The 18598-nt window shown below is 41.9% G+C and overlaps 1 protein-coding gene across 3 annotated transcripts in view; it reads left to right on the forward strand.

The window, feature by feature from the left end:
• Positions 1–18598, forward strand: part of LOC126398560 (intersectin-2-like) — a 134949-nt gene that overhangs the window by 57217 nt on the left and 59134 nt on the right. For all 3 annotated transcript variants that reach the window (XM_050057999.1, XM_050058001.1, XM_050058000.1), the window contains one exon: positions 10674–10745. In XM_050057999.1, the coding sequence (XP_049913956.1) occupies positions 10739–10745 (7 nt within the window). In that variant the 5' untranslated portion in view covers positions 10674–10738. The remainder of the gene's footprint in view (positions 1–10673; positions 10746–18598) is intronic.

Here is an 18598-nt window from a genome sequence, read left to right on the forward strand (position 1 = left end):
TGCCTTTCTATCATCTTGAACCAGTCTGGCCATTCTCCTCTGACCTCTGGCATCAACAAGGCATTTTCACCCAGAGAACTGCTGCTCACTGGATATTTTCTCTTTTTCAGACCATCCTCTGTAAACCCTAGAGATGGTTGTGCCAGCAACAACCATGCCACGTTCAAAGTCACTTAAATCACCTTTCTTCCTCATTCTGATGCTCAGTTTGAACGTCAGCAGGTCGTCTTGACCATGTCTACATGTCTAAATGCATTGAGTTACTGCCACATGATTGGTTGATTAGCTTTTTGCGCTAATCAACAGCTGAACAGGTGTACCTAATAAAGTGGTGGGTAAGTGTACATTCATTGTTGTGTTGAAAGTGGGCACCTATGGGTCCAATTTCATGTGACAGTCACAGTAGCGTGACTGCTTTATTGAAGGCAATTTGGCATTGAGTAGAAGTCCGGTACCAAAGGTAAGAAGCTGAGGTGGGACGTGCTGCTGTGTTTGAAGTGTAAAGAAAGTGAAAGAGGCTTTGGTGAATCATTGCTCGAGCTGACCCACAAATGTATCAAAGGGATAAATATAACAGGGATTCTTCCAGTTTAAGCAGTTTTCACCTGCAGCACAGCAGAGGAAGGTGTGTGTGTGTGTGTGTGTGTGTGTGTGTGTGTGTGTGTGTGTGTGTGTGTGTGTGTGTGTGTGTGTGGATGCCTTTGTGTATGTCTGTGGTCCTGTGAATAGGCAGAAAATACAAGCACATACACACACACACATGCACACAGGCTTCTTTCTTCCTCCGGCTCAGCAAAGCTTCCTGGGCTGTGTCTGCTAGAACAGGGTCCCCCTCTGTTTGAGGAGTGTGTGTCAGACACACTCGCGCACACAGGCCCACACATTGATACGCACATCCGAGCGGTTCGGTGCGGCACACACAGGTGTCAATCAGCATGCAGGGCAGCGTCAAAGGTTCTTTGATTCATTTTCTCCCTGGGTGCAGTGGGTCAGCAAACCACTGGCCCTTAAAGCGACTCACAATGTTCCCCAAATCAAAAACTTTTAAAGTGCTACATGGAGCGTTTTTAAACATCAATACACCATCAAGGCTGCAGAGAGAGGGATGTCTGAGCTGTTTGGCTTTGGCACTGCAACACAGACCCACATGAGAAGTACACTGGCCTGTCTGTAGCCTGTGTAAGCACCGTGAACACATGAAACTATGAGTGTGAAAGTTTTGACCTTGGAATAGTGTGTTGACAAAATAATCTGAACCCAGTGTTTGTTTTGTAATTTTACACAAAGATAGTCCAGTTGCCATCACTTGCATGACCAGGTTAACCTGTTAGGCCCTGGGGCAAAAAAACATTATGTCCACCCCTATTGGCGGCCCACCCTCAATGCATTGTGTGTACCCTGTCACCTTTAAGTTGTCAGTGTACACAGCAGAGTACTCACTGTACTCCTGTAATTGCCTTGCTGCAGCCTTTTTGAATAATAAAGATCTTAAAACCAGAGTTTGACACATGGCCTCTGAAGCTGCTCTGCAAGATGAGCTAACCAACCATTCGCTATACAGTGAACCCGGGATCTATGGGGCCCCCGAAGTCTTTTGTCCAATAGTTAAAGGATAGCTTTGGCAGCTCTGGACCCTATTACCCTGTGTAAATTGGTCACAGAAACTGATGTGAACAACTGTTTTTGAAAGTGGTCCAGTTTTGAACAAGCGGGCAGCAGCTGGCAGCTGCAATGGAAGCACAAGGGGCAATTGACCCTTCACTAAGCCCCGCCCCTTTGCGATGGTCCCACAAGCTGTCAGAGTAAGCATGGAGCCCACACTGTAACTAACTGCACTCCCTGAAGAAATATTATCATATTTTTGGAAAGTGATTCCAGCATGAAGCAGACAGAGGGGTCTACAGTCTGTGTTTGAAGGATATATCCAGGATGTCAAACTGACTCAGCAGCAACAACAGGTTAAAAAGACAAAGATAGTTAGAAGCTAAAGCCGAACTATAGGCTACAGATCACAGTGTAAAAGTGAACCACCACATCACTGCTGATCGCCACACAAGACAATGAATATAAAGGGAAACTTTGCTGATATTGAACCAGCTGTGTGGCATCACAGTGTGTGCAGATTTACATCGTCAATAGAAACGCTGAAGTGACGTACTGTAAGCCGGCTAGTGGTTGGTACAGCAAAGTTACTTTCACTTTGATGTTTGAGTGTATGTCCATTGTCACATATATGCTCAGTAAAGCCTGGACTTCATGGTCTGTCCCTAGGTCTGCATTTCCTTCTATTATTCTGTTACGAGCTGTTGTTTGTGTTTTGCGTAGTCTTGTTTACATAACTAACAGGTTTTTAAAAATGGTGGTTGCTGATGACACACTGGCCTTGTTGGAAAAAATCAATGTGCACTTACAACATCCGGACCAATCACTCTGCATTTAACTTAAGATTACCTACCCTGAAATAAGAGCTAAAAAGTCCCGCAAAAAGTCTCCGTTCTTGTGTTGACACAACAAATAGGGGTGTCTTTAGGCCAAAAACACAGCAAGCCGCAGCAAAGTGCGGCTTGCGGCAGTAATTAAACTGTCTGCAACCTGGAGGCGTGTTCATGTGTTTTAGGCGGGAGGACAGTGTTTGTAACTTGTGTTCTTATGTCACAGGAGTAACATGACTCTGTTTACTGATTGGCTGTGAGTATTCTCTGGCTGCAATTCGCCTCTGAAGGTTGACCAGTTCCCAACTTGTAGTTTGCCGCAGAATCAAACGGCTGCAGCTCAGAGCGGCTGCCGCAGCTTTCCATAGCCATTGCATGGCAGCTCTGTCGCACTTCGCTGCTTCGTGGTGTTTTCAGTGTTTGAACTAGGTTCTCAAAACTATGAAAAAGTGTCTCTGGTCTGAAAATGCCTTCAGTTACACTTTTAAAATCACATATAGAATAATTAAAACATATTCCAGAAATACTGTTGCTGTATATCCTCCCACTTGTTCTACCACAGACCTTCAGAAACACGTAGTTGTCAATAGACGTTATTTAAATATCAAGGGCCAAGTTAGGGGAGCACGGCGAACCTTCTAACATGAGGTAAATTATTACGCTGACTTTTTATGTGGTCACACAGGGTTGATCCTTTCGTGCTTCCGGCCAGTTGATCACAATACCACCAAACATAATTTGACGTGTTTCAGCTGAGTTCAGTGACAAAGAGCGTTTTCAGCTGACATAAATAAATTTCTTTGTCATACTTGTTTTTCGATTACTGAGCTGTTTATGTGAGTCACCGAATCCAACCATATATCATCTTAACAACTGTCTTGTTGCCTAAAACATAGCACCATTTTGAACTATGTAACCAACTCCCAGCAAGTGTAGCTAGGCTAGTTGTAACGGGGTGTTACAGCTGAGCCACCTATAGCACATTTCCTCAATTTTTTGCGCTTCAAACTTGTGTTCAGTTTGAACTAACGTCCTGAATACATTAATGTATTTTTACTTTGTCAGGTATCTTATTGACACAGTTTTACAGCCTTGTCAGTATTCATATTCAATACTCATGTTTCGACATGCAGATCTGGGTTACCCAATCTATGTACATCTATCGGTCCAACCACTGAATATCGATGATAGGCTAACAGATGGATGGATACCTGCATGGATACCTATCCTTCCCTTGATGAAAATGGAAAGCTAGGTATCTACATACATCTGTCCATCAGTCTATCATGGGTGAAAAGAAAAAATATATATAATATCAACATACTATACACCGATCAGCCAAAACATTAAAACCATTGGTGGGTGAAATGAATAACATTGATCATCTTCTGCCATGCCACACCACAAAAGCTGCTCAGGAATGACCCGAGGAATGGGACAAAGAGCATAATGCATTAACTTGGCCTTCAAATACCCTAGATCCCAATCTGATTGAACATTTAAGGGACGTGCTGGTACCGCAGAGGTACCCCCAGTCTGTGGTGGGTCCTCCTTGGATTGGACTTGGCTCTGACCTGTCAAGGCATGGACACAGGACCTCTGGAGGATGTCCTATAGTGTCTGGCTCTGCACTGGTGTTTAGGTGGGTGGAACACGTCAGGCGGAATCCATATGAATGCCAGGACCCAAGGTTTCCCAACAGAACATTGCATTGTAACAAGATGATCAATGTTAGTCACGTCACCTGTCAGTGGTTTTAATGTTTTGGCAAATCTATGTATATTCGTCTATGTGTTGATCTTTCCATTCATGAAGCATCGTGGTTAGATGAAGTTTGTACAGATGTTTGGATATCTATCATAGATGGATCCATAAACAGTATCAGCCTATAGTATATAGATATGGTATATATCTCAAACAGTTTTAATAACATTCAGCCCAAACTCCCCTCCATTACTCTGGTCTTTCCAGTTATGATCAAACCTTTTAGTTTTGTGCAAGTTTGCCAGGAGCTGGCATGATTTGAATCAGCATTTGAATCTGCACTGTGAGCTTCCCTGTGGCATAACTGCCTTTCAATTTCTCTTTGGAACATAACATCAGTAGCACAGACTGAGCTTTCAGGTAAATCAAATTAACAATGCATTCATCTCAGGAGTGCACGATGAATTTCAAGCACTCCATGGACATTTAGAAATGACACGCACATTTAGTGAAGGTGCTGTGGGTGTTACTGTAGAGGGTGTTGATTCTGTTATCCAGGATGTGTCCTGTTTGAACAGAGGAGGCTCTCCGTAGCCAATAGGAGATACTATCTTGCATTTTAAACCACACACACACACCTCAGGGCACAAAAGTGTATGAGGGCGGATGAGATTCTGCTAAGTACCTTCATACAAAGTGTTTACATAAGGGAGTGTAAGGTGCACACATACAGTATTTACACTCACACATAGACCTGCGTCGCTCAGGGTGCTATTAGGAGAATGTTTTTGTGTTATTTAGTTTGATAAAGTAATAGTTGACCCAATAATGAATACTGTGGCATTATCTACTTGGCCTTGTGTCAGCTGAAACACTGAAGCTTTAATATTATTTAGCACACAGTGAGTTACTAACACAGCTTCATTTTAGCCCTTTATTTCTTCATGGGATTCAATTTTTGTGGATGGGAAGTCTGTCTGTCTCAGGATGATGACATTATTGTATAAACTGATTGTGCTAGCTTTAAGGGACAGTCCATCCCAAAATCATAAACACATATTTTTCCTCTTCCCTATAGTGCTGTTTATCAATCTAGATTGTTTTGGTGTGAGTTGCAGAGTGTTGGAGATATCAGCTGTAGAGATGTCTGCCTTCTCTCCAATATAATGGAACTAGATGGCACTCAGCTTGTGGTGCTCAAAGAATCAAAAAATACATTTAAGAAACTCAACAGCAATGTCTCTTTCCAGAAATCATGACACAGTTGCTTAAGATAATCCACAGACCTTGTTGATAGCAGTTTCATGTAGGAACTATTTTCTGCCAATTGTATCATTGTGCAGAAGGAAGTGTGCATCTACTCATGGACAAGAAGCACGTGCTTATAACAGCATGCAATGTAGACATCAATGGCGTCCTCCTTGACTGAGCATGGATGTATAACGAGACCTGGATACAGCGTTGGAGGTGGGGCCATGTTTATTTCTATGAGAGTTGCTCAGTGCCGCATGAAACCAAAATAGTTCAAATGCTGCAGATAAAATTACACGGATGGTCGGCACTGTTTTGGCACTTTGTGGCCCATAGAGTAGGCACACTAGAGACTTTTCCTAGCCAAGTTGGCTACTTCCAGTTTAGCACTCTGTAAACTTGAATGTGGATGAAATGATTCAGTCATGGGCTCTTCTATACTTTCCAAATGTTATCGGAACCAATGGATTAAATCCCCATAGTGAAATGAGTCATCTTGTGGTGGTTGTGACGCTCCATAAATGTATCCAGTGTTTTCCAGACATCTCTTTTGCCATGGAAGTCAATGGAAAAAAGGCTTTTTGGGCCGCAGGGCATCACGTGATGGACCTGGCAGTTGTAATTCCACTGTTTGGCCACTACGAAAATTGTCTTCAAAGCCCGGCACACTTCCTGATGGCCTGTTCTAGGTGAGTCAGCAGTAGATGCACGCTTCCTTCTGAGCAGCAATTTGGTTTGCAGGTGTAGTTTAGCAGAAAGAAAATAGTTTGTGGACTTTCCACATCCAGAGACGATGTGGAAGGTACCCTGGGTGTGTTGGTTGTTGACGTCCTGGAACGCCGTATCAAGTTCTGCCCGTTACATACATTGTCTTCTTTCAAAATACACTTCTGATCTCACAGGAAGTTTAACGTTGACATACAGTCTCTTGCAAAATAAATGCACTACGTCCTACATTTTCCTTCAACAACAAACATGCGTGGTTAGGTTTAGGAAAAAAGAACAGGGTTTGGCTTTAGAATCTAACGGGACGCGAACACCGCTCTCTCGGGTCAAAGTCAGTGTTTGCTGGACCCATCCACCAACCCTTCCGCCTGCCCCAGTCGGACTTACGCCACCTTAACTTTCGGCCTTGTCTCGCCACATTTCCCCCTGATGCCGCTAGGCGCAGTTAAACTATAACGGCAACTGGCCGCGTATCATGCCCAATTGCCGGATTTCAATCACTTAGGAGTGAGATCGGGCTCACTTGCACATGGTTGGATGTAGGCAACAAAAGCACATGGTTAGGCCCAGAAAAAAATGATAGGGTTCGGCTTTTTATTGATACAGAAAGCAAACACCAGCCTCCAGGTTGAAAGTCGATGATTGTTTGACCCATCCACCACCTCTCCCAACCACCCTGCTTGGATTTTCTGCCCTCTTAACTTATGTTGTTGTCCGGCTGCAATTACCCCTATGCAGTTGGGCGTACTTCAGTCCTAGAAACCTAGAAATGCCCTTACGTACATATGCAGGGCTGCTGACTGGCCCCTGGCATCCTGTCATTTTGCTAAAGTGCACCCCGGGCAAAGCCAGCTGAGTATCCCTGCTTTAAAATCTCTGTTCATGATGCAGTAACAAATGAAGATGGCTGCTCATAGAGTTAAGTGTTACTTTAATTTGATTAGCAAGATTTTCTTTGAGGAACTGCCTCCTTTGTATTGTCCGAACATTTGTGTTTATATTTTCCTCGATGGATTTATGAGTTTTGGACCCACAGTGCAACCATTGTTTACTTGTGTGTGTGTGTTTGTTGGTCACGTTGTGTGTGAACGTGCACTCTTATAGTCGTGCATATATTCAAGTGTATGCAGAGGTATACACCACAGTGAGCGGTTCATTGCTCTTAAGTAATTGGCAGTGTCGGCATGTGCAGAGAATGATTTATAGGCTACTACAACAGCCACACTCCCCCCCTCCAGGAATTCAGAGGAAAAGGGGGAAGCCGGTGGCGGAGCAACAGTGTAACAAGAGCAGAAGGGAGAGGAAGGGATGAGAGAAATTGAGTGGGAGTCATATAAGAGGGTATGCATGTTAAAGTGAGGGCTGAATAAGAAGCAGGGGAGCTGAAATGGAAAAGATAGAGTGGAGAGCGATGGGAGGTAAAAAGTGTGAAGAAATGATTTGGTGAAAGCCGAGAGGAGATTGCTTCGACCTGACAGGAATCACAGCCGAGCAGAAACCTGGCTTGTTAGCTATAGGCTTGTAGATAGATGGATGAAACAAGAGGAAATAAAGGGGTCGCTCTGAGTGGAGGGACTAATACAATCTGAGGAACGAGATTGAAAGAGTTGCAGGAATAGTGGAATGAGAAATTGCAGGGACGGGAAACTTGGCTTGGAGTGAAGAAGGAGGAAAACCACCTCTATAAAGAAGTGTTCATTTTCAATTTGAAGGTGTAGCAAGCACAGATGACGGAGAATATGGGAAGTGTATAGTCGGAGCGGCTGGACTGAGAAATGATTCAGCAACAACAGCAAAGTCAGAGAAGAGAATAAATAGCAAGAGAAAATGGAGAGGACAGGAAACAATAGATGTGCAACTCCACCTGCAGAGGGTTTTTAACGTGTCAGACTTTGCAGCAGTGCTGAAAAAATGATAGACTATACACACCTTTTTTCAATTTAAGAGTGTACCTGCATGAGCTCATCTGTCCCCTCTACCTCCTGGGACTCTGCCAGAGATCCCACAGAGTCTCATCAGGTGGGCCAGGCTGCCTGCCCACCGGCAGCAGTGGATACAGGCTGCACTCAGTGCATTCATCCAGGGCTTTAGTTTGTGTGTGGTGTGTGTGTGTATGTGCAGATACATGTGTGCATGCAGCATATATATATTTTATTATTCAGCTTAATCAGAAATGTCCCTGATGACAAGCTCTTTCCATAGCACAAAATTCTTTACCTCTATTAGGACAAATATTCATATATCCAATAAGCCAAATATTTACATTTATGATAAGATAATATGTGTATTCCTAATAGGGAAAATACATACATTTCTAATCAGTTAAATATTTATAATACTAAAAGGGAAATATTTATGTTATATTTATTAATATTTAGTCATATTTGTATATTAATACTTACATTGTGAATAGGAAACATTTATATTGCTTACTGAAAAAAAAATTATATTCCTAATAATACATATTTGTTTCCCCAAACAAGGAAAAAGAATAAATTCTGTAATAAAACAAATATTTATATTCCTTATAGAGCAAATACATACATTCCCAAATAAGGTAATTATTTATAGAACTAAAGGGAAATATTTGTATTCCCAATGGGGGAAAAAATCCTAATAACAAATATTTTATCCTTATTAGACTAATATTTATATTTTTAATTAAAAAATAAATAGGGCAAATACAATAAATTCTAATAAGTTTAATATTTATACTGCTAAAGGGAAATATTTGTATTCCTAATTTGGAAAAAAAAAGTAATAATATGTTTTTTGTATTCATAATAAGACAAATATTTATATCTGTAATAAAACAATATACAACAAGCTAAATATTTGTACTACTTAAGGGGAAAATATTTATATTACTAACAGGGAAATGTTTATATTTCTAACTGAAAAAAATCTCATATTCCTAATAATACTTATTTGTTTCCCAAAATAAAGCGAAAATTTAAATTTGTAATATATATGAATATTTATATTTGTAATATGGCAAATGTTAATATTTATACTATTAATCTAAAATATTTATATTTTAGATTAATAGTATAAAATATTTATATTTTTAATTAGAAAAAATACTTATATTCCTAATAATACATATTTGTATTCCTAAGAAGACAAATATTTATATTTGTAATAAAACAAATATTGGTAAAGAATTGTATTCATAATAGGGCAAATACATATATTCCTAATAAGGTGAATATTCATACTAATAAAAGGGAAAATATTTATAATTAAAAAATATATACTTACATATTTTTATTCCTAATAAGACAATAACTTATATTTGTAATTAAAAAAAAAATACTTGTATTTCTAATCGGGCAACTATGTACATCCGTGTTTTTAAAGGGAAAATATTTAAGGTCATAAATTCAAAAAATACTCATATTCCTAATAATACATATTTGTATTTCTAACAAAACAAATATATATATTTATATTAAAACAAATATTTGTATGCTTACTTGGGCAAATACATAAATTTTTAGCGAGTTAAATATTAGGTACATTTCTATATAATCCTAAACAAACAAGGACCGCTATTATTAATAATACACATTAATATTCCTAATAAGAAATATTTATATCCCTGCTTAAAAATACCAATGAGAAATATTAATATTTCCAATAAGACATATTTTATATTCCTAAACAGATAAAAACTTTTATTTTTTATGAGACAAATATTTATATTTTAAAGAAAACAATTAATTTTATTTATTTATTTATTTATTTTGTTTCAATAAAACAAATACTTAAATGCCTGTCAAGACAAATATGTATATTAAGATAGATATTTATTATAGGGGTGACCTCTAGCTCACCTGGTGGAGTGTGCGACCTTTGCAGCGGCCCTTTGCTGAGTGTCATCCCCTCGTCTCTGTCACTCTCAAGCTGTCCTATAATAAAGACAAAAGGCCCAAAATATAATCAAATATAAAAATAATTACATTTTTATACTCCCAAATAAAAGCCAAAGCCGATAGTTTAATGGTACTTGCACAGAAAGCCACATGACGGACACGTTAACAATGGAGAAATACAGTTACAGTCAGATTTATAGGAAGCTGCTGGCTTAAGCCGCCATCAGTGATCCGAGAGCAGACAATGATAAATGCTCCCTTCCTCTCAGACCACCATCATTCCTCCCTCCTCCGTCTCCGTCTCAACTGTCTGTCCTCCTCATGCCTACATCTCCCTGGTGGCATTGTCTGTATCTCTGCTCTTCCTTTTTCTTCCCTCCTCATCCTCCCCTCTCTCTGTCTCCCTCTCTGTCATTTTATCTCCCTGCTGTCTCTTTATTTCCTCCTCCACTGTCCCTCCCTCGCTCTGTCATCCCCATCCCTTCGCCGCGCTCGCCGCTCACTGTGCCTTCCTCGCATTGTTAACAGGGAGGATGAGATTCTTTATTTTTGTTGGCTCCTGCTCGCATCTGTATCGTCCCTGTTCCCTTTCTTACTTCGCGCACGCACACTCGCGTCCCTCACTTGTACCCGCCGCTCCGTGACACACACACAATCACACTTCTCCCTCTCTCTTTCTCTGCAGATGTCTGAGAGCTAGCCAGCTGAGTGGAGGACTCCCCTCTCTGCCCGTGCTTTTCACCTGCAGCCATGAATGGTAAGAACACTTTGTTTTCCTCCTGCATGATGTGTTTGTCTGCAGGGGGTGAATGTGCACTTCAGGCAGAGTGGTCAGGGCAGGTATTATGAACTTGACGGGAGAGAAAGGAATAAAATAAAAGCAGAAGCAGAAAGACGGAGCTGACCAATGAGCAGCAGCTGTGTCGTGCCCCCTCTTTAAACTTTAATCTTTCCCTCTGGTCAAGACTCAAAGCTGCGTTTGATGATGTTTTGATGTTTGTGTGGGTGCTTGTCACTACTGCAAGCTGCAAACTGGACCCTGCGATTGTGTTAAAAGGGTATCGATCTGCTGCTGGAGTAAAGGATCAGACTTAAACTGAACCCATCTCTGATCTCACGACACTTCGCGCAAGAAATTACAGGCAATCCAGTGTCGTTTAAACCTCCTCAGCAAAGAGGGCTTGAAGGAATTATTATGTTTAATCAATTTTATGAGCTATTCTGGTGTGTATTCTGCCTCCTTTCCTGCTCAGTCTTGAATATGATGCATCTCTTTTGTCCTTGCTGTGGACAGAATTGTTCAGTAGTGTGTGTGCGTGTGTGTGTGTGTGTGTTAATCCTCTTGTTTCACAGCCTTTGATCATAGAACAGTAGTTGCCGCTCCTTAAGGGCCTCTATGGGAAATGCCTCGGAGTTAAAGTGTGTGTTTGTGTGTGTGTCGGATGCATCTTGTCCACATGACTAATTCTGCAGTTTAACAAAGTGCCAAACCCCCACAACAAGTACGCTCTCTGCTGTAATGCTACCCGGTAGATAAACACCGGGAGACAGCGATTCAGAAGTAGCATCAGTGTGTGGTGTACAGTACGGGAGGCTGAGCTCTCTGCGTTATTGCACCCTCATGAACACGGTGAATCTGCTATGAGGCAATTGTGAAGTCATTAGTGAGTCCGTTTCCAAAACAGGTGGACGGCGTGCAACAGTATGTGTTGATTGAAACGCTGCAGCATGACTGTTGATTCGCCGCACATATCTGAAGCATCAACTTGTCCTCCCCAGGTGAAGCGTCTGATATGTAAATAGTTGTGAAAGCAGTGATGTGGTTTCCCCCAGAGGGCCCGCGCTGGGTGTCTGGAGGTTTGACTCCAGCGTCTCCTGAGGACCGTGCGGCGCCTAGACAACAGCACACAGGCTGACAAAGGGAAGTTAAAACCACACAAGGCTGAGGCTCTTTGTGTCGCAGCTGCCGAGGAGGTGAAGTGTGGTACAGTTGGTTTAAATTCTGCACAGGCATCGTTGCTGTGGAAGCTATTCCATGAAGAGTATGCTGCAGGGTTTTTTTTCCTGTACATGGACTGTGTGTTATATTGTCTCAATATTGGCTGAAGGGCTCCTGTGTGTTCGGCTCAGTTAGTCTTCTAGGTTGCTGTGCAGGAAGCTGCTTACAGTCCAGGTCGCAGCGTTGACAGTGAGTGTCAGGATAGATTTACAGTGACGAACTGGAAGAGTCAAAATGTTGAGAGAGACCCAGAGAAAAACGAACAGACAAGATAAAAATGGTGGCTCAGAAAGACAGAAGTTCTACATTTTGGATAATATACTTACAGAGTTAGATGAGAATATTTGTCCATTGTATATAAAGCTACTTCCAAAAGACCAGGGGTATTACGCATGGGCAAAAGCCAAAAATGACGTGCGCCATAAAATATTTGCCAGTTTTTACAATCAGGCTTCCACTTCACCATCTGTGTCGCCAATTTCCCGTCTCCAAAATGTTCGTAAGCATGGTTCAAAGTGTCTCCCATCCAGACGTTATTATGGGAAGTGGTGTGCGCCTCTTTCAGGTGGTGCAGTGGTTAGCATTGTCGCCTCATAGCAAGAGGGTTCCTGGTTCAAGCCCAGGGTGGGGGAGCCCTTCTGTGTGGAGTTTGCACACTCTTCCCATGTCAGCGTGGGTTTCCTCCAGGTACTCCAGCTTCCTCCCACAGTCCAAAGACATGCAGGTTAATTGGTGACTCTAAATTGTCCGTAGGTGTGAATGTGAGTGTGAATGGTTGTCTGTCTCTATGTGTCAGCCCTGTGATAGTCTGGTAACCTGTCCAGGGTGTACCCTGCCTCTCGCCCAATGTCAGCTGGGATAGGCTCCAGCCTTCCCATGACCCCAACAGAATAAGCAGCTAAATAAAATGAATGAATGAACAACGTTATAGTGGGAAGTGGTGTATGCCTCTTTTAGGTTTCGTTTTGTGCGTATGCAAAGTTTGAGTGAGACCCCAGGCATCTCATCTATAAAACAATACGTAGGATCCGTAATAAAAGTGTACATACGGACAAAAGCCAAAATTTGCATGCGGCAAAAATTATTCGACAGTTTCTACAGTTAGGCTTCCACCTCACCATCTGTTTTGCCAATTCCCTGTCTCCAAAGTGGCGTACGACTCTTATGTCTCTTTTACTGTAGGTCTGAAGCATACACAATGTTTATAAAAGAGACCCCAGGTCCCCAGGAAGTGCGCTGGGCTTCAAAGCCAATTTTTGTTGTAGCCAAACAGTGTAACTACATCTGTCATGTGATGCCATGATGAACAAAAGTCTCTAGTGGGCTTGCTCTACGTCGTGATTTCATACAAGGCAGTTGAACTTTTTGGCTTCATGTGCCACCGAGTTACTTTTACAGGAACGAATGGGACCCCGCCTCCAACATTGTATCCAGGTCTCTTTATACATCAGTTCAGGAGGTGGGCAGCTTAGCTTAGCACAAAGACTAAGGGTGGCTAGGGAGTGGGAACCAGTGTTGGGTTTGTGATACAGGCGGCACGGTACTGCAGTGGTTAGCATTGTCACCTCACATCAAGAGGGGTCCTGGTTTAAACTCAGGGTAGAGGGTTCGAATCCTGGGTTGGGGGAGCATGTTCTCCCTGTTAGTGTGGGTTTTCTCTGGGTACTCCGGCTTCCTCCCACAGTCCAAAGACATGCAGGTTAATTGGTGACTCTAAATTGTCCGTAGGTGTGAATGTGAGTGTGAATGGTTGTCTGTCTCTATCAGTACGTTTACATGACACTTGAAAAAAATGAATTATTGCCTTAATCCGACTATAACTGGAACATGACACTTGAAAAAAATGAATTATTGCCTTAATCCGACTATAACTGGACAACTGAAGTGCATGCAAACGCGTTACTCCGACTAATATCGGAGTTCTCCAACTCCGATTAAGACACCCAGATAATGCGATTGGAATTCGATTTTCTCCGGCATGTATACGCCTTAATCGGAGTTAAACTAGACAATGCATGTGTGCATGCTCCACACCCCCCGCGCTGGCGTATGACCCCGGAAGAATCAAAGACATGCTATTGTTGTAGCCCTCCAACAGCATACAGCGTCCTTGTCTGCCTCTCGAAATCACCATGACCACGAAGGATAGCATGCACCTTATCTGCACAATCAGTAACGCGTGCATTACGTACGAGATGAACAAAGCTGTACGGCTATCCATCTTGCTGTTGTTCGAAAATGCCGGTCTGCCGCCTGACTCCAGTTGTTTATTATTAAGTGACGTAATAGGTCAACTGGAAAGGGGGCCGTATTAACCCTCTGAAACGACGCATATCGCCACCTAGTGTTGAGGAGGAAGACACGTTCCCGTCAGTAATTCGATTATCTCAGTTGCATGTAAACTGGGACAAGGACAGATGTCCGATTAGATGCCAAAATCGAATTTTGAGCATAGCTCGATTAAGCTGTGCATGTAAATGTACTGTATGTGTCAGCCCTGTGATGGTCTGGTGACCTGTCCAGGGACAGGTTGCCAGCTGGGTAGGCTCCAACCATCCCACGACCCTGAACAAGATAGGCGATTAAGGAAAATTAATGAATGAAAGATTAATTAAAATCATTGTTTTTGCGGGCGGAATCTGAAGCTTTGGAATGGTAGTCCATAAACCAGAAGGTGACATCACTGTGGCTGTGTCCATGGTGACTAGCTTTGTCTGCCCCAAATATGGAACTTTTTTTTTTTGGTACCCTAGCGTTCCCCCTGCTCTCAGTCTTTATGCTAAGCTAGCAGTCTCCTGGCTCCAGCTTTATATTTACAGAGTGGTTCTGACCTTTTCATTTCACTCTCGACCAGAAAAAGAATAGGTGTGTTTTCTTTAAATGTCAACGAGGTTCCCACTAAAAATAATTTTACAACAAACAGCGGCCCTTTGTTCACATCAGTGAAAGTTGCTTTAACAAGGATTTAAAAACCTGTGACATAAAAGACTTTTATATGCTACATATTTATCATTTGGCACCTCTTTTATCTGGCCTCACATTGAGTGGCCATATGTTTCCAACACCAGTGTCAGGCCACAGATGACCCCTATGGATTCTGCCGTTGCTGTGTAAGAAGCTTTGTGGCGCCCCACTTCTTCAGCCCTCGCTGACATACACACGCCCAGTCAACTGACAGGCCCGTGGATGTGTCCATGCTAGCTACATGTCCCAGTGGCACTGTGCTAAATATCGCCTCCTCTTCCTCACTTACAATAGCTTCTAAATGAGGTCTGTCAAAGCCAACGAGACAATGTGGAGAATACTCACATCTCTGTGCGAGATTAATTACTTTCCCCCGCAATTTTGCTGACAATGCCAAAACTAGGACAGGCACTCTGAGCTGCTAATGCTGGCTCTGTCAGGGAAAAAGCACATACCTGAACAGGTGTTGCTGTGGTGGTTCAGAGTAGAGTGTGTTCAGATAGTGAAACCAGCTCTTGGCAATCAGCCAGTGTTTGCTAACAAACAGAAATCTATTAGTCTGAAAACAGCTGGCATTTTTTGACTAGAAAATTTTGAATAATCTTTATCACTCTTAACTCTGTAGCTGCTCACATTTCATCTGCAGGCTGCTTACGAGGGACTGCTGTGCTGTAACTATGTCATTCCTCAGTGATGTATGTGCAGTGTGTGTGTGTGTGTGTGTGTGTGTGTGTGTGTGTTGCGGTCAACAAGAGCCAGTGGGGTGTTTGGGTTAGCGTCGGGGAGGAAGTTCCATCATGGGCAGGGTGGTATTTCCTGAAGCTGGTGAATAAATTACACCCTAGATACCGTGTCTATAAAGACGTACTCCCATAATAGCACAAAGAATTCTGCCCAATAACAATATAACTGCCACTACAGTATATTACGACTGTAGTTTTTGTCCTCAGCTCTGCGACTTCAGTCCTTCTCTCTGTGTCTTTTGCATCTATCAGAGACGCTCTCCCCTGATAACGGCATTGTTGTTCATGTCGAGATGAAAAGTTTAGAGACGACTTCCTGTGTAAAATATTCTCTGTCGCTGACGTCTCCGGATAAGAATCAGGATCAGAGTGGCTTGATTATTATCCCAAGTATGTTGTTGTCGACAGTACTTGTGATATCAAGAGGGAATAAAAGCAATTAAAGCAATCACATGATTGTTAATTATTTGCACAGATTATATAACAACAAATCAATGTACCAAGGGCAACTTACATTTATAGATTCAGTCTTTTGAAACAGCTGTAGTTTTTATACATGTGACCCAGATTTGGTGACTTTTCTTTACTCAAGAAGATCTTTACTTCCTTTAAGTTTATTAAAGATAGACAGACACCCTAAAAAATTACACGTGGAAGCAAGTAAGTTGCCCTGCCATAAATTGTTATGACGGGTCTCTTAAAGGTTCAGTGTGAAGGGTTTATAGGGATCTATCAGCTCAAAGTGGGCGACACAGTGGGGCAGTGGTTAGCTTTGTTGCATGTTCTCCCTGTGTCAGCGTGGGTTATCTCCAGGTACTCCAGCTTCCTCCCACAGTCCAAAGACATGCAGGTTAACTGGTGACTCTAAATTGTCCGTAGGTGTGAATGTGAGTGTGAATGGTTGTCTGTCTCTATGTGTCAGCCCTGTGATAGTCTGGTGACCTGTCCAGGGTGTACCCTGCCTCTCGCCCAGTGTCAGCTGGGATAGGCTCCAGCCCCACAGAGACTCTTAATAGGATGAGCGGTTACAGAAATTAATGAATGAATATTGGCATGAATGATATTCATGACTACGTTTTCATTAGTGTATAATCACCTTAAACTAAGAATCACTGTGTATTTGTTAGCTTAGAATGAGCCCTTCATATCTATGTAGGTATCAGGTCCTCTTCTGCAGAGCACGCCATGTCAGAGTCCTACACGGGTCTGATTTTCAAGACCCATTCTGAAACCAAAAAATAGTGACATGCAATACTGCACCCACCTAGACACCTGCACATATGACCAATTAGTTCCACAACCTGAGCCGACCCACTGACACAAGGTCTGTGTCCTGACCTGAAACTGCACATCCTTCAATAAGCATGTGCTGCTCAAATAATTTGGTTAGGCACCACATTTAAAGTGATCATTTTGGGACCCCAGTCATTATACTTTAAAACAAGGTAAATAAATATTTTTTCCGTATTCTCATAACTTTGAGCGCCACATCTCCACAGTTAACGTGCCTGTTAAGTGACGTACCTGATTGAAGCAGCTCTCATATTCCAGCTGGCAGAGAAGACAGAGCTGACACACAAAGTCAGCAGTCAAAGGATTAAAACGTTAAAACATTAGATTAAATTAGTATTGTTTTTTATTTTATTTAAATATATTTATCATCCAACACACATGATCCAACCAGCATGTTTTTTTCCACTCATACCCAAACCCATAAGTAAAGTTAAGACAAAACACCACCTGCAAATAACTTTTTTGCAGGTCACCAGTCTGGTACCTGCAGGTATCTGACCAAGTGCAGGACTCTGAGCCATGTTGCACCACTAGAAAGGGCCAGTTGTGTTGATACTTACTCTTTTGGCTGCAACCTCACTGTCAGATCCCACTTATCCTACATGATGCATCTTTATGTATCTAAATCAGGGATTTGATCAGTTTGACATGTATTCCCTGATAAAATCGTTCACATCAAACCATGTCTAGGTATTTTTTATACAACAGGTCAGTGTGAGGTTGGTTTTTGCTTCTGTAACCAAGCTCTTTTTGTTTTCTTAATCAAATTGATTGCACTTTTGCAGAGACTTTTCTTTCGATAAATCCTAAATAAATCATTTCATACCAAGGTAAGCTTTAAAGCAATGATGAGCTCATTATAATTTTTTAATTTTAATACATTTTTCACATCACATCCACCTAATTGTGTACTGGGATTAGATTGCAGCCATGAATGTAGGTACAGATACATCCTTAGAGTAGCTTTGTACGCTGCACGTATCACAATTTTACAAAAATGGTTGGATCAAGAGCCCCTGACGTTACGATGTGGTGTGTAAAACTTATGTTCTTTTTAACATTGGAGAGATTATATCACATGTGCTGAGAGGAACTCTGGGGGTTTTTGTAAGAGACTGGGCCCTAATATCAATATAATCGAAAGAACAAGAACAGAATGAGCATATCAGAGACAATACTTTGTCAATTGTACCGGTTGTGATTACAACTATTGCTCATTTTTTTGTGTTTGTTTGTCCTTACTTTGTCGCTATCATAAGGTTTGTCTCAATTGTGGGTTTTTGTATTGTATCACCCTATTATTGTTTAAAATAAAAAAAAATAAAAAAAATAGTCCATACCCTGGGGCGTCGGTGGCTTAGTGGTAGAGCCCCACGTACAAGGCTGTTGCCGCAGCGGTCCGGGTTCGACTCCAGCCTGTGGCCCTTTACTGCATGTCACTCCCTCTCTCTCTCCCCCCTTCACGCTTGTCTGTCCTATCCATTAAAGGCTAAAAATGCCTGAAAAAATATCTTTAAAAAAAAACAAAAAACTAGTCCATACCCATTGGTAGCTTTGTCACCTTCTACCTATGCCAATCCTCAATGCCTATGTGCAGTTTCACATAGATTG

This window comes from Epinephelus moara, chromosome 12 (genome assembly GCF_006386435.1).
Source record: "Epinephelus moara isolate mb chromosome 12, YSFRI_EMoa_1.0, whole genome shotgun sequence".
Taxonomy (NCBI): domain Eukaryota; kingdom Metazoa; phylum Chordata; class Actinopteri; order Perciformes; family Serranidae; genus Epinephelus; species Epinephelus moara.